This window comes from Lissotriton helveticus, chromosome 3_1 (genome assembly GCF_964261635.1).
Source record: "Lissotriton helveticus chromosome 3_1, aLisHel1.1, whole genome shotgun sequence".
Taxonomy (NCBI): domain Eukaryota; kingdom Metazoa; phylum Chordata; class Amphibia; order Caudata; family Salamandridae; genus Lissotriton; species Lissotriton helveticus.
The window spans coordinates 1,481,017,706-1,481,035,293 of record NC_136061.1 but is presented as its reverse complement, the minus strand read 5'-3'; the positions used below and the strand labels follow the sequence as shown (position 1 = coordinate 1,481,035,293).

Sequence of the window (17,588 nt, the reverse complement as noted above, 5' to 3'; positions counted from 1 at the left end):
TCTATCCCTCCGTTGAGGAGACCTTCCTCCGGACTGGAATCGTTTTTCTTTGGGAGTGGAGTGTTTATTACCATCCCAACTCTTTTTCGGAGTATTTAGATTATTTTTAATAAATGTTTTTTCAGGATTTTCAAGTAGTTGAGGTTTTACTGGTTTCCTACCCAAACTATCTCTTCCTAGTTCTTCATAGGATTTTTCTATGATTCTGGCAAGTTCAAATGGTTGGTCTGCTATATCTGTTTCTTTCAGTCTCTGGTGGTATGTTATATCCTCCATTGCCAATTGAACTAATTCTCTATATGCCTTTGTTAATTCTTTTATTTTAATTAAAAGTTCTTCACTTGACATCTTCTCAATGTCCTGATGTGGTGTGAAGCTGGCTAGAACCGGCCACGTTGCTCCTGGTCTACCTAGTGGACCGAGCCTGGTGATGTGATTTTTATGTTTTAGGGCGCCTTTAAACCAGGGCAGGTGCTCTTGGTAATTTAGTGGGATTTCAACCTCCTCGAAAGGAGTGTATTCATCCGGAGGTTCCTCTATTTTGTAATAGTGGAATTCTTTTGTTACAGCGTTTGCTGCTGGAAAGTGTATCCATGAATAGAATACCTCTGTCTGCCGATATACATGGGCCTCTACCACGAATATGACTGTACCACCTCGTGATGTCAGTCCGTTTTCTATAAGTTTAATAGTTATAGTTCTTCTTATATTGACCGGAATGAGTATAGCATTCGGGTCGTTTTCTTGGAGACTTGTGTCATCCGCTAGGAGTTGAGCTGCTATTCTAGCTCTCTCCGCTTCATCATCACTTTCCACCATTTTACGGACAGAAAGTTTTGTTGCAGATCAAGTTGCAAGGGAAACAAAGATTAGGTGCACAATATTTTGGAACACTGTATCCTTCAACGTTGACTAAACCAAAAACTATACATAGGAATCTCTTCCTACTAAGTTCCGGCGGATTTTTAACCTTTTACCCACTCCAGACGTCTATTGGAGTTTTTACGGGAAAAGGGTCTGTGTGAAAAAGCACGACTGAGTTACTCTAACGTCTTGCGTTAGATTTATCGCCTTACCAAACGTTGGGCGCCATGTAGTGTAGTTCCTATATTCCCAATAGGCTCTGCGCATTGGAATAATATAAACAGCAGTGTAGACATAGGACTGAGGTCGACTAGGTCTCTACTGACTATATTAGACTTAATTAGTTTTGCCAGCTAGCTCAGAGGTCACTAGAAACTTTCTCGAATAAACAAGAAGGATTTTAAATTCCCTGGATAGACAAGAAGGGATTAGCTTCCGACAACCATAAACATGACAACTTTGCTCCCTCAGAATAAGAGTGTATCTCTAGAGTCGTGTGAAAACAATAGACAGCTATTTTACTCAGTCAATCGTGCATACTTAGTTTCACCAGAATGCAGAGAAATAGAGAGACAGGCGTCTTCAATAAAAGGTGTTATTTATTGAGCAGTCTTCTTTCTCATGCAAGAGAAATGAATTGCCACAATTGCAATACTTAGTATAAAGTAAAGTGCGTACAGTAAAAGGAGTATTATGAAATAATACTGTAAAAGCATTGATATGGTTTCTTAGCCATATGATACTTTAAAATGGATAAAATATATACATACATAAAAACATTGACTAACGTCCTCAACTGGTGCTTCTAAGTACGCCTACCCCGGTGTACCTGACCTAAGCCTAATACTTGGCAAGGAGTAAGTAAATAGCAGTTTAAGTTAAGCTGGTTTTGCCAAGAATCTGAATCAAGAATTCTCTTTAAGGGTTTAGTCAGCTCCGTACCTGGGTAATAGAATGCAGGAGGTCTGGTATCTCTCTCTCAGGACTCGATATCCCAGCAACCCGCAAGGGTGGCTGGAAACACCGGAGCTGGATTTTCTCGGCTGGAGAAAAAGACAGCGTCTTTCTCAGTGCGTCAAAAGGGAGGGGCGGCGTCCGTGGGCTCTCGCATCAGCTGGGCTCTCGGGCTAGTAGATAGCCGCGCTGCTCCAAACCACCGTGTGTTTGCTTAGGGCAACTGGTGCCGGGTTTGACGTAAGGTTGGACATAAGACGTCAATAAAAGATGTCACTAAGAACTGGCCGTTCTTTCAGTGCTCGCAGGAGTTCTAGGACAAATCAAAACAAAAGCATGGGGAATTCCCAGGTTGCTGGAGGTTTGGTTTGTTTAAAGAACGCGTTGTACTTTCTAGGAGTCTAGGGGAGTAGCCTTGCCGTATTTGGACTGTATGGGCTATTACTAAATATGGATATGATTCTTATGCTTTTATAAGGATATTATTTATTATAGCCATATAAGGGCATAAATCGGTAATGGTAACTAGACATAATATCGACTCCACAATATCGAATGGACAAAATATCGAGTTAAAAATATCGACAATAATAAAATATCGATAACAAAAATATCGTTGGGAAAAATATCGATTAAAATAATGTTAAAAAAATATCGAGTACAAAAATATCGACTCAAAAAAATCGACAAGACAAAATATCGATAATATGTAGAAAAAAGGTTAAAAAAAAAGTAAAATTTATTATTAGTAATATAAATTGTAGTTAATGTTTAGGAGTGGGATGTTGGGTTAATAGGGGATAAGGGTGGGGAGTAATTTAAAATAAATAATTAATTAATATATGTTTGTAAATATTTTTAATTATTAATTAATTGGTAAATAATTAATATTAATTAATTATTTAATTAATATAATTTTGTACATATTTTTTATTAGTAATTAATTGGTAATTAATTAATATTAATTAGTTAATTACAATAAATAGAGTAATTTTAATATATATAAAATTTTGTTATTGTTAAATAATTAATTGGGAAAAAATATTATTAATTATTACATTAAATTAATTACAGCTAATGTGCTAATATATTAACTTCTTTGTTATTGTTATAAATTGTAGTTAATGTTTAGGAGCGGGATGTTGGGTTAATAGGGGATAAGGGTGGGGAGTAATTTAAAATAAATAATTAATTAATATATGTTTGTAAATATTTTAAATTAATTAATTGGTAAATAATTAATATTAATTAGTTAATTAATTAATATAATTTTGCACATATTTTTTATTAGTAATTAATTGGTAATTAATTAATATTAATTAGTTAATTACATTAATTACAGTAATTTTTTTATATATAATATTTTGTTATTGTTAATTAATTGGGGAAAAAATATTAATTATTACATTAAATTAATTACAGCTAATGTGCTAATATATTAACGTCTTTGTTATTGTTAATTAATAATTAATTGGTAATTAAATAATATTAATTAATTTTGGGTAAAGGAGTATTTTTAGGGTTCAGGGTCAGTTTTGTTTTTTTGGGTAAAGGGGTATTTTTAGGGTTCAGGGTCAGTTTTCAGTCTTTAGGTAAAGGGGTATTTTTAGGGTTCAGGGTCAGTTTTGGGTTTTTGGGTAAAGGGGTATTTTTTAGGGTTCAGGGTCAGTTTTAAGTTCTTGGGTAAAGGGGTATTTTTAGGGTTCAGGGTCAGTTTTCAGTTCTTGGGTAAAGGGGTATATTTTTGGGTTCAGGGTCAGTTTTCAGTTTTTGGGTAAAGGGGTATTTATAGGGTTCAGGGTAAGTTTTCAGTTTTTGGGTAAAGGGGTATTTTTTGGGTTCAGGGTCAGTTTTCGTTTTTTGGGTAAAGGGGTATTTTTTAGGGTTGAGGGTCAGTTTTAAGTTCTTGGGTAAAGGGGTATTTTTAGGGTTCAGGGTCAGTTTTCAGTTCTTGGGTAAAGGGGTATATTTTTGGGTTCAGGGTCAGTTTTCAGTTTTTGGGTAAAGGGGTATTTTTAGGGTTCAGGGTCAGTTTTCAGTTCTTGGGTAAAGCGGTATATTTTTGGGTTCAGGGTCAGTTTTCAGTTTTTGGGTAAAGGGGTATTTTTAGGGTTCAGGGTCAGTTTTCAGTTCTTGGGTAAAGGGGTATTTTTAGGGTTCAGGGTCAGTTTTCAGTTCTTGGGTAAAGGGGTATTTTTTGGGTTCAGGGTCAGTTTTCAGTTTTTGGGTAAAGGGGTATTTTTAGGGTTCAGGGTCAGTTTTGTGTTTTTGGGTAAAGGGGTATTTTTAGGGTTCAGGGTCAGTTTTGGGTTTTTGGGGTACAGGGATATTTTTAGGGTTCAGGGTCAGTATTGGGTTTTTGGGGTACAGGCGTACAGGGTAAATATAAAATAAATTTATATTAAATCAATGAAATGAAATAAAAAAAATGACATTAAATTATTACGTTTTTTATTTATTTTAAATGTATATGTATTAGTTTTAATTTTTTAAATATGTTTTAATGTTTTTATTTAATATTTGTAAAATTTTATGTATTTTACAATTATTTTTACATTAGTAATAATACTTTTAAAAATACGATATTTTTAAATTCGAAATTTTGGTGCTACGATATTATTTTTTCTATATTTTTGTACTTAGCTTTATGAAGATATGACTCCGATATTTTTGATTTAGATATTTTTGTGTCGATATTTTTGTATGTAGATATTTGGTCTGTCGATATTATGTCATACATTCAACATAATATTAGTATTAGGAATATAAAGTGTGCAAAAAAATAATATAAATATTAAAAATAATTGAATAAATTTTAGTGACAAAAAGTTGCAAATTTTTCTGCAAAAAAATAAATTTAGTACTACTCTGCAAAAAATATAATAAAAATAAATGTAAATAAAATTAATAAAAAATATATAATTATTTGACAAAATTTTATACAATAACATTATACTAAAGTAGCAATTCTAATTTATACATGGTCAGTGTCCAGCACCTTTCCTGATATTAGTTTGACTGGAGTAGGAATAGTAAATAATAGTTGGTCAGTGTCCAGCAACTTCCCTGATATTAGCTACACTGGAGTTGGAATAGTAATTAATCATTGGTCTCTATCCAGCACCTTCCCTGATATTAGCTTGACTGGAGTAGGAATAGTAAATAATTATTGGTCAGTGTCCAGCACCTTCCATGATATTAGCTTGACTGGAGTAGCAATAGTAAATATTAATTGGTCAGTGTCCAGCACATTTGCATATAATTGTACATTACCGTGTTATTATATTACAAAATAATGCAAAATGGTTTTTTTCACAAAACTATTAAAAAAGATTTATTTTTTTATGTGTACTACAATACAATCACAATCAAAAAGAACATAACATTTTTTTGAAATGTAGTATTTGCAGAATAACACATTATCATTTATGTACATGTTGTAAATTATCACACAAAATTATTTAACAACATTTTTTCTGTAAATAAACATATTTATCATCATTAACTTTGAGTAACAAGTATTTATATTGAAATAAATAAAAAACCAGTTTTTTTCAGCTTCTTCCATTTATATTTAATAATGTTAATATTATATATTAATATTATTAAATATTTATTTTTTAAATTTACATTTTTATAAAGTAACATGACAATTATTATATTTGCTCAAGATATGGAAATACAAATTAAGACATTTTTTGGTACATATTTCAGACAATGTTGTTTTTAAATGAAACATATAAATATATTATGTTGTAAACTTTATAACTGTATAGGGGAAGAATATGTTTAATAATAATATCTGGTATTGGCAAAAGATTATTTATGCAATTATATACTTTTATAATACTTAGAAATTATAATAAAACATTTTGTAATAATTAATAAAAATAATAACAAATATATTTATTATTATTATTATTAATTACTAAACAATCATTTATCTCTTCTTTTCTGAAAAACATACATTCAGAGAAATAAAAATACATTATTTCAGGGCATTGTTTATATATTAAAGGGTTATAATTTTTTATTAATAACAATAAATAAGTTATATTATTTATTATTATTAATTATTACCATAAACAATTATAATGTTTAGTTATAAACAAACACAAAGTTATTCCAATAAATGTACACAATAAGAAATTATTTACATATATTATTTCAAGTGTTACATAATTTTTTAATATTATTAATATATAATAATTACTATATATTAATTAATATTAAATATATTTATATTTTTTAAACAGTTTAAATTATAATGAGTCTAGTGTATTAATTTGTTAAAATAACAATGTGTATGTATTATATTTTTTTACTATAACATTGTATTTTCTATGATACCTTTTCAAAAATGGTTTAAGGGGACTACTTTTTTACTGCGTAAGGTTATTTCGCTTCATTGAGGACTGGAGAAGCTCGCGGTTGGGAGTTGCTTCGCGTGGAGAGAGGTAAGGTTAATTTTACATACAATTTATAACTGAGTGGTAATGTTTGAGGGTATATTCGAACTGTGTAGTGTTTTTGTGTGTATGTATGAATTGTTTATGTAGTGTTTAGGTGAAATGTCGTCGGTATAGATGCGTCGTGTATGTTTTAGTTCTAGTGTTATTTTAAGTGTTAGGAAATGTCTTCTTACATGGTTAATGTTAATTGTGAGTGTATTTACAAATGTTATGGGCTATTTGTGGGTGGGTTTCGTTATGTATGTTTTTTTACAGGTTCCGGTTCCTCGCATGAAAACTACATGGAAGGAAGCGTGTTTTTTTCCGGAGAAACTAATGTATGACTTATTATGGTTATATTTTGACATGTATCTCCTATTTTTCGTGTTTGCCAGGAGCGGATTTAAAACATTTTAAACATTTTTCGGGTTTTTGGAGGGTTTCGTATTGGATTGATACATTGATATGCGTGACCGTTTTTTAAAAGTTGTGTGTATATCACTTTAAATACTAAAGTGTCCACACTACTGTTTTCGGGATTTCCTGGAGCGTTTATTTCATTTTTACATAATTTTCGGGTTTTTGACGGTTTCCCATATTGGAATTGTCCTACATTGCAATGGATTGTATGGATTGTATTTTGCTTCATTACGTCTTTTTCATCTACAAAAATTGTCAGTATTTAAAGTACTTTTTTTATTGGGTGGGAAATGTCGATCTTTATGTAATGTGTATGTGTGATGTAATTATAAATATTGCATATTTGTTCAGAAATAATGTCCCAAATTTTGATAAGTTTCTTAAACAAATATGTATTATTTATAATTGTTTAGAAATGTTTATGATTTTTATATTTACCATTATTGTAAGAAGACATTAGTATATTTTGTAGACATTTTTATAGTAGGCTTTTAGCTATTGTTGACAGGTATTCTAATCCTCTAGTTGTAGGATATAGTGTGACTTGACTTTGCAGTAGTCGGAACATTTGTTTAGTTTGTTTAGTTAGTTTTGGACCAATTTGGGTCACAGATTGTTCCATTCTTAGTTCTTGATAGCTTTGTTCTTTTTTAAAAGCTTCTAGTAGGTTATGGAATGTGGGGTTGGCTCTGCTTGTGGTAGCTTGGAAAGCATTATGCCACCCTTCTACACTGTTGTTTGTTTTAGCCTCTTGGTTTAAAGTACTAAGATAGACATTCCACCAAGGGATTTGGAATTTGGGTTGGCGTCGATGTCCAGATCTGTGCAACCTTCCCGCCCAAGTCTCTTCGAAATAGTCCAGTAATGGGGTTAGTTTATCTTCATTCCTCTTGTAATATGTGCTGTCAATTAATAAATTATAGTGTTCCGCTACATCGGTAACAGGAACGTAGGCCAGTGCTATCAATTTTTTAATTTGATAGGCAAAGGTGCTATCTGTTGAGTATAGAATACTTAAAGTTGATTTCTGGAGATGTCTCCATATGCTCTGATTGAAATGATAGTAGCAACCCTGGATTGCTGTGTGGGGAAATGTTTTCAAAATGCTATTAATCATAGCTAATTCGAAATTAATAATTATTTTTTGTGGAAAATAATTATTGATTTCATTTTTGAGAACATTTAATATTTCTGTATAAGTGTTTTGCTGTTTGTTAGGTAGCAAACAGTAAATGAAAGGGATGTTATAGTTATGGTATAAACCGTGGATGGAATATAGTTGATAAAAAGGTTGTGGGCATGGTTTAAATGTTCCATCCATCATCCATTGGGGACACTGTTGGATTTTTCTTAAATTACTTGCAGTTGCAAACATTATGATTCTGTTTGTACTGCTTTCATTGTCAAAAAGGATAAATTTGTCTTTATTGTGTGTGATGCACATTTCTGGTGAAATAATAATTTCCTCAAAAGTAGTAGGGTTGGGTTGGGTTGTGGTAGTGAGTCTTTTAGTGTATGCAATTGTGCGTTTAAGGGAGTCAATAGAGGGTAGTTGACCTGAAGCATGGGCTGGGACTTTTAACAGTTCTTCTTTAAGGATTTGTGTTGTTGGTTTATCACTTTGTGTGCTAGCAGTTTTTATACTTTCTAAAGCATCTCTTATTTCAATTTCTGTGACATTGGGGGGATGATTGTGTTCCCTGGTAAATAACACATTAGTTTCCTCAGTAGTAGCCCTTCCATAACATTTGTTTGAGTAATATTTGGTACATTTCCAGAAAACTTTTCTACCACTTTGTCTTTCCTGATTATAAACATAACCCATATAACATAACAGTAATTTATTTTTCTGTGACATAACAAATTCTGCACCTTCTGTCATTTTGTTTTACTTGTTCTAGGAAAGAGTAGAAAGAAACAAAATCAAAAAACATATATTTCACTTTGTGGTGCAAACATAATTAATGATGTATTTATACTTACAGTTACTAAAAGTAGTAATCACAAATGCAGAACTGTATTTTGAAGGATTTCCTTGTATGTATTTCTTTATTTACTGTTGGTATGAAAATATAGAAATGCTAAGTTAATGTTTACACATAACAAACGTTTTTCCTAGGAAAAAGCAGTTTTCTATTTTGCTTAGTAGTACATTTGATGTAAACATTACATATACTTACTTGTTTAAATAGTTGAGTTGTAGTATTTGGTGGAGTACATCAAGGTAGTAAAGTTCAGATCTGTAGAGAAGATAGAATAAATAAATGTAAAATATTATAAATAATATTTGGAACCGTTGGGAAATTGAAAATATTTAAAAGTATACAAACTTCTAAATAAGTAGTTTTGTTTGCTGTAGGTAGAATAGATGTATGATGTATTCAGAATATCTGTAGAGGAAATATAAAATAAATAACATGGTGTTAAGAACATAGTTTTCGTTTATTTCGGAAGTTTTAGACAAATTACAAGTATACTTACATTTTTTACAAGGGTAGTCTTGTCTTTTGGTATAGTTGATGTTGGATGTTTTTATTGGATCTGTAGGGAAGATGTAATATGCAAGATATGTTGTTTAGAAAATAGCATTTTTAATATTGGGTGTTTACTAACAAAAACATATATACTTACATGTTTAATTAGTGTAGTTTTATACATTTGTAGTGTTGAAATAGGAAAATCTCAGAATATCTGTGAATAAAATGTTTAAAATAAAGAATGAATCTTGTGAAATAGTGTTTAAAAAAAGCAGTTGGTGTATAACAGAGCATTAATATATACTTACTATCTGATTTTCCAGGTGAAGAAATAGGAGCATCTATTAGGAAATTATTTGGAGTAGTTTCTATCAGAAATGTAGGAGGAGATAAAAATTAAATAAGTGCAAGAGTTAGGAGATATAAGTAAAATAGTAGACTACTAATTTAGATTTCTAAATAATGCACTGTAACTTACTTGAATAATTAGCTAGTGAGCTGGATCTTTAAAGATGTTTGTTCAGGAACAAAATCTTCAGAGTGTTGGCATCTTCTTTCTATAGAGTTAGCAGCAACAAATGGTAGAATGCATGTATCCCTTTTATAGTATGTGTATTTTGTGTGCTTTGATTTGATTGGTTGTAGGATGAAATGAAGCATTGTATAGGCTAGTTTGAATGTTTTTTTTGTTAATTGGTGTGTTTGTTGATGTGAGAATGGTGGTATGTGGTGATTTCCGCATTAAAGCAGGTTAGTTGTTAAATAAAATAGATGTGTAAGTGAAAAAAAATTATGAAAATGTTAGTTAAATGTAAAGAATATTTTTCAAATGATAGAACGCATTTAATAGAATGTATAGCAAATGTAGATAAATAGGAATGTTATATAAGTAACAGGTATTATATGTAAAATGTTTTTTGTATAGAGCAATGACTTGTATTGACGATTAATATGGTATTTTAGACATGAAAGGGTACAAAAAAGAACTCGGTATTTTATTTGAAACGATATTTTTGTACTCTATATTTTAGTAGTCGATATTTTTGTAGTGTTAGGGGTAATTTCATTAAAAACGATATATTTGTAGTCGATATTTATTAAGGCGATATTTATGTACTCGATATTCTAAAGAGTCGATATTTTTGACTCGATATTTTTGTAGTTGGTGTAATAAGTATACAAAGTCGATATTTTTGTCGTCGATAATTTTTCAACGATATTTTAGCAAGTCGATAATGTGACCGTCGATAATATTTCAGTGATCCATCGGTAATATCGAATTAGGGTCCTAGATAGAAACACAACAACTCTGCCAGAGCGGGCCCCTGGGGCCTCGGGCCACCCAGCGAAACACAGACAAAATGTGGCCGGCAGCGATCATGACTGAAGGCTTGCAGCTAATCGCCCACAAACTAAGTTAAAAAGGCCACGCAGAAACAGATGGTATAGCCCACCGCCCAACTGGTCCGTACCCCATGTGACATCAGGAACCAGTGACCACCGCTGCATGCACAAACAACCACAAGGCTTGATGACAATAGTAGGATAGAAATAAACTTTCAACTGGAGCCTTCCGCCATATTGCAATGCAGACCGTGGAGAAGTAAAGAGACGATGAAACGAACAGAAATGCAGCACATTTTTATGAATCAACAATAGGGGTTAAGTTAGGGCCCTGCCATTTCAGCCTCCTCCTGGCCGGGGCATTGTACTTGAGTACAGTGCCTGGCGCCGGGGTCATGATTGCTTAGGGCAGGCCTCCGACCCAGTTCACTTCACTCTTCATACCAAGTAAATCTGTTTAACAGTAAGCAGCATTGGTTTGGCTACTTACAGTTACTAATGGACGGCACAGCCTTTATTAATAGGGCTGCTGCTGCCTTCCCTCCACGTCGAGTTGAACTGCTGGTGACTTGTAGGGTGCGTGTGGGCCAGGGCGTGGCAGTTTGTAAAAAATCTACGCACACTGACGCACAGCCCCTACCCCGCAGATCCAAGTCCAGCGCAATTAGTGCCCTGCCCACCGTCAACACTGAACAAAGGACCTAAGTAAAATTCGCATAACGGATATAGTGTGAATCTTTTTAATATTGGTTCTGACAGCCACAACACTCTTCACTGGGGACTCGGGAGAGGAACAACACTCTCTGCGGTAAGTCAGTGAGGTTATTATATGTACTTTGCCCCAATGCCATATCACGTACAGAAGGGTAGTGTAGACCCGGCCTTGATGAATAAGTGCCGGTGCTAAGCACCGGCAAGCACTGGATATTGCTCCACCATAATGTTTTGGTTGAGGTCTCGTAGGTCTACACAAAGTCTCAATTTGCCATTAGGTCGTTTTGCGATGACAAGGGGGGCGACCCATTCCAATGCTTCCACCCTTTCAATTATTCCTTCCTCTAGAAGTTTATCCAATTGTGTCTTTACTTCATGCCTTATGGCAAACGGGATGTTTCTCGCTTTATGTACCACTGGGGTGGTGATAGGCTTTAGTTTGATTCTGTGTTGGAACCATTTTAGAACTCCAATTTTGATATCTGCTTTTTCAAGTCGTTCGCCGATGCTTGGTTTACATTTTTCCTTCCAGACTCTCTTGTTGACTAGAGGTGAGCAGGTTTTGAATTTTCAAGTCAAGTCAAGTCAAATTTGCTTTATTCAAGATAAAACTCATAAAAGCATAGTACATGGTTAAAAAAGAACAGATATATTCAGTATTAGATACATTTACAAACTCCAATATTTGTAATTTCATTTTGTTAATACAGTTTAAAAAGAGCAGATTTTTAGTAAAAATAGTCAGAAAAAAGAATTTTGACAGCAATACTTATAAAATACATCGATAAATCAATCAAAATACACATGATCACGAGATGATTCCAGCAGGCACCCAAATTACGTAATCTAGGCATTCCGGTTATCAGTGCAAATGGGAGCTAGAGAGCAAAAATCGATCAATCCAAAAGTTTATCACAGTAGAAATTTATTTCTAATGGACCAAGACCACCCCAGAAATTTTGCAACCGCCACAGATATAACCGGCAAAGTGCTAGTGCAAATTAATCTTAGAGCCACCTTACTATCCCTCCTTAACCATACACGTCGGGGGATTGAATAGGCGCTACAGACAAAAAGAAAATGGGAAATATTCTCAATTCCATTTTTACAAGCCGGGCAGACATCAGAATGAGCTTCAGCGCATCTACCTGTTAGTGATCTAATTGGGATCGAGCCTGCTCTAAGCTGTAAATAGAGTTTCCTGTCCCCAGGCTTAGTGATAATATCCCAGTAGGGCTCTAAACTGGGCAAGACTTTCGCTTCCAAGTAGCAACCTTCCATAGAAGAAGGCTCGGCATTGTTCCAATTCCGATAAGCTACCATTTCCCAATATTTTCCTTTAAGAGAGGATTTAGATGGAAACTGGGCTAGCTCTGGGTTCTCCCACAGTCCCATCATGCCCATCTTCCCCAGGATTTCACACAATTCCTTTAGCCAACCTATCTTATGGAATTTATCGATTTTAATCACATCCATGAAACCCTGGGCATAATGCGTAAGCTCAGGAGTAACCCAGATACGGCGCCAATATAGAATGGGTCGTAATCTAGCCATGTCTGATAGGGCTTACCTGCCTAACTCATAGCGCAGTGGTTTCATGGGTGTACTTTTAGGAAGGGCAATAAGATTTTGCAAAAAGTTATTTTCAGCAAGTGTTAGTGAGGCTAGGTTGTCAAAGCCCCAGATTTCAGCACCATACAGTGCCGAACTAAGGGCTTTCGCCTCATATACTTTAAGTGCTGGCTGTATCGGCTTGGTCAAAGATTTTTTGTGCTCAACAATTATAGTACCTGCATTTTGGCAAAGTTTAAGAGCTGCCATCTCAATGTGCTTCCCCATTTTACACCCTTTGCTACATGAATGCCAAGGTAAACAAAGTCCGATACCCTTTCCACCTTCTGACCATCCATGTAAAAGTTCCCTTTAAAGCTGGAGTGAGGGTTGAATACCATGAGCTTTGTCTTTGTTACATTAACTTCTAGCCCACGATCAGTTCAAAAGCCCTCGAAAATCTTGAGAGCTCGCAGCAGGCCGCTAGGGGTTTTAGAAATAATGAGCGTGTCTTCTGCAAATTTTAAAATCGGGGTTTTAACTGCAGCCAAAATGGGGGCATCCACGCTTCCCAACAGCATACACTCTACTACTCCGTTGACATATAATGAGAAAAGCGTGGGGGCCATGGCACACCCTTGGCGCACTCCCCGCTCTACTGGAAATTCAGTAGTAACTTGCCCATGCCTCCACCACTGGATTTTCGCAGGTTTTGAATTTTAAAAGTGCGCAATATAAACACGAAATCAAAAGTAAAAAACGAACAGAACTGTTCCAGAATAAATTAAAACACAGGTAGGCACATGAAAATCACTCGCACACTGCTGACACTGCCAATATCACTTGAACATGTCAGCTTACCTGGTGTGCGTCGACGCCATAGCCCTTTATAAAGATAAGCGGGAGATCAGGAGAGACTAGACCGTCACTCCCTTAAGATGGCTGCCACTGAAAGTGTCACCGGAAGTGGAGAAAGCGAAATACTAGGTCGAGACACCTCCCTCCACACAAACAGCACAAGCTGCGGTGGACCAGGGAGGGAAAGTGACCAGAGGTGAGCAGGTTTTGAATTTTAAAAGTGCGCAATATAAAGACGAAATCACAGGTAAAAAATGAATAGAACTGTCCCAGAGTAAATTAAAACAAAGGTAGGCACATGAATACCACGCACATACTGCTGACACTGCCAATATCACTTGCACATATCATACTTACTGTAAATTGGGTGCTATTTATCACATGCAATTAATATCAACACAGCAATTTAATTTCATCAGGTGTAATAAATATCAGTCCCAACAGGAGCCTTCGTGTTTTATGTAAATTACATGGGCACCAATACCTTATGCAGGCTTGTGTCTGCAAGTCTATGACCCAAAATCTACAAATAAAATAATACAGACAATATGTGGTCTAGAAATCTCTTCGTGTGTGCATTTATACATACATTTGAATGTAGAGCAGAAGAAAAAAACAATGTAAGAGGCAAGGGCTTTTGGTGTGGGAGAACAACGAAGCCAATTTATCAGGAAATACTCTTTCTAAGAGGACTGCATTAGCAGGTGCAACTGGGATGCAAATGTTCTCTTATGCATATAGATCTCAACATCTGCTCTCCGAACTGGTAACTTGATCCCAATGAGGTCATTCACATTTGCATCTTTACCATTAATATATGAGATTTTCCATACAGGGAACCTATGTTGCATATTGAAGCTTTCTGATTGAAACAGAGAGAAAGGAGGTGGAATTACTCAATCGTCTCTCTGTTATACACAAAGAGGAGTTTATAATTCATATAGTGAGTCACTGCTTAGCCCAGAAGGCAGCATGCTCTCACCGGCAGACATAGCACTGCTAGTTCTCTTCATGATAACCTTTGTGACCGGTCTGCTGGGAAACTCGTGCATCCTGGCTAAGAATGCTGCGGACTGGATGAAGAGCACCAATCTGAACTCCTGTGACCTGATCATCTCCAGCCTGGCAGCCTCGAACGTGTGCCTTCAGTGTGCTTTCTTTTCAAGTTATTTGTGCTCCACGATCAATCTAGACTTTTTCCTTACTCAAGCTCTCCAATATTTTCTCGCCATGAAATGTATCTTTGATTCGCTCAGCGTCTGGACCTCCGCGTGGCTGTGTGTGCACTACTGCGTCAAGATCGTGACCTGCAACCGAGCGTTGTTCCTTCAGCTGAAGATGAACTTCCCCAGAATGGTGCCCTGGCTGATTCTTTATTCAGTGCTTATCTCTCTGGTTATCAGTCTTCCACGACTGTGGGATTTTCGCAGAGCCTCCAAGGCCAACACAACGCTCGCTGTCTCCGGCAACGGTGCCACAAGTAAACCTATAACCGACAGCAGCTCTGCTTTCCTTTTTGTAACATATGTCTCCGTTTTCGTACTCGCCTTCGGCATCATGGTGCTCTCAGCGTTCATGATTATCATTTCACTCAGCAGACACATGAAGAAGATGGCGGAGAGTGCTGATGGCTTCAGGAGGCCCCGACAGGATGCGCATTTGAGTGCTCTCAAAACAGTTACCTCGCTCCTCATCCTTTGTGTTTTGTTTTACCTGTGTCAGAGTTTCTTGATATTGCGAGTTGTGAAAAGAGGAGAGAACGCATACATAGTATGTACTTGCTTCGTCTCCATCTTTCCATCCCTTAATTCAGTGATCCTAATCATGGGTAGTTCCAGGCTCAAGAAGGGTTTGGTCGAAGCACTGCTGCATGCAAAGAGCTGCTTCAGAATGGCTCCTGACACAGCGGCTATACATTGACCTATGTGGATTTTGTTTGCTCTTTATATCTTGCATATATTTTTGTTACTTTATTTAAAGGTGTCCAAATAGCCCTGTAAATGTCTAACAAAACTGTTTAGCAAAACGTTACCAATAAGATACCATTTTCACACATCATAATTGTAACAGAATTTTTTTGCAGAGGAAGAACAGTTTGTCAGATGCAAATACCCGGTACTGACTAGTGATTCCATCACCATAAACACTGAGGTTCCGATTGACCATTCTTTCCTGCAGTCAGGCCCGGACTGGCCATAGCGGGCAGCGGGCACCGGTCAATCCCCCGGTGCGCCGCACGGGTGGCGGGCGGTTTTGGGCCCCTGGGGGCTGGTTTTGTTACAGGGCAACTGCAAAATTGGCCCTGTAACAAAATCGGCCGATAACCGGCCCCGGCAAAGAGCTCGGCGGCACCTACAACCCCCCCCCCCCTCTTCCCCCAGTGGGGATGGGGGGCCGGCCGAGCACTTTGCCAGGGCCGGTTGTGATTCCCAGTCCGGCCCTGCCTGCAGTGCAATGCAGGCAGCTTGCTGCTGTGATGTATGAAAGGGAGAGAGCAGAAATGCTTCATATTTACAAAGATATCTAGCCTTTCTGCCCTCTTCTTGCGCTGGCGGACTGTGTACTGCCAGCTCTAAGACAGACACCCTTGCACCGTAGTGCAAGTCTGCCTGCAGTTGACGCAGGAATTATTTGGTGCAGGAAGGGACTCTTTCCTGCACAAAACAATCCTTAGGAGCATATTACTATTTATTTGCATGCTGCACAATGCATCCCACATGTGAAGAGGAAGTAACAAGCAGAAATACAAATATTTCTCCTCGCTACGTCTCTGTGGGATAGGCGCACCATTTTGCCGCAAACCCAGGTTTATACGTCTTTGTAGATCGATGTTTGCATCAAAATAAATAGGTGGGTGCATGGGAATGCCCATGCTCCATCCATGTAACGCCTACCCAACACAAAGTGACGATAGGCAGCGCTATGCGCTGTGTTGTGTTACTCTGTGTTTATTAAACCAAGTAAAGTGGCTTTACGTTTCTTAGGAAGTTCAAGTTAAAGACCTGCATTGCTTTGCGAGTCATGTGTCACACAAAGACTACCAAGTCCTTAGTAAATCTGCCCATGAATATCATTAGGCAAGTCCCAACATTTAATGTATTATAATAACCACAAAAACACTTAGCAATTACTTCCCATTACAAAATGATCCTAGAATGTAAATGTAGCAACACTGGATTCATGAATATCACTCTTAAGTATGTATTAAGTGGCCAGTTAGGTGATGTCATGTGAATTTAGATTAATAATGCTATAAACACTTTCTTAAGAGCAGGTAAACCTACAGATTAGCATTCATTCTTTCCATACAAACACGTTACTATACCATATTAGGCAAGAGGAACCCCCTGAGCATACAACCTCTGCAAATATTGTCGTCATATTCCATCGGCACAATCGAGCTTTTATGGAGGACCAAGAAAGGGATGCTCTCAGATGATGGACAAGATGAATTGGTTGAGCAGGGCACTGGGATAGGTCACAGAGACAACAGTTTTAGAGTAATGAACACACAGCACCAGGTTAGTAATACATATGGGGCCTCATTTATGAGGCCTTGCATGAGTTTTGCGCTTCCGATGCGTCACTTTTTGTGACGCATCGGCGTCGTAAAACATGCCTCCTGATGCGCACTATTTACAAAGTGACGCATCTAAGCAGATGCGTCACTTTGTAAACCCCTGCGCTACATTATACCTGCGTCAGGTATAATGTATGCAGAGGGGGCGTTCACCCCCGCAAAAAGCCTCGTAATAGTGACGCAGTGAAATCTATGAGATTTCACTGCGTCACTTTTAGGACGCTGTTGCGTCAAAATCTTGCTCCTGCCTCACAGCAGGCGTAAGACTGACGCAAGCCCTTTCACATGGGGCTTTCCCCATGTGAAAGGAAGCATTGCTGGAGTTGCGTCACTTTTGTGACGCAACTCCAGCAATGCTTCCTTTCACCTTAAGAA

At 36.4% G+C, this 17,588-nt stretch overlaps 1 protein-coding gene across 1 annotated transcript; it reads left to right on the top strand.

Annotated features, from left to right (window-relative positions):
• The first annotated feature begins 14,605 nt into the window (after positions 1-14,605).
• LOC144824269 (taste receptor type 2 member 7-like) lies at positions 14,606-15,553 on the top strand. The gene has a single exon (XM_078683404.1). It carries the CDS (start codon positions 14,606-14,608, stop codon positions 15,551-15,553), a length of 948 nt encoding a protein of 315 aa, XP_078539530.1.
• The last annotated feature ends 2,035 nt before the right edge of the window (positions 15,554-17,588 follow it).

Bases quoted from the DNA above. Each gene is read 5' to 3' on its own strand.
- LOC144824269 (XM_078683404.1), top strand. From the start codon at position 14,606: ATGCTCTCACCGGCAGACATAGCACTGCTAGTTCTCTTCATGATAACC.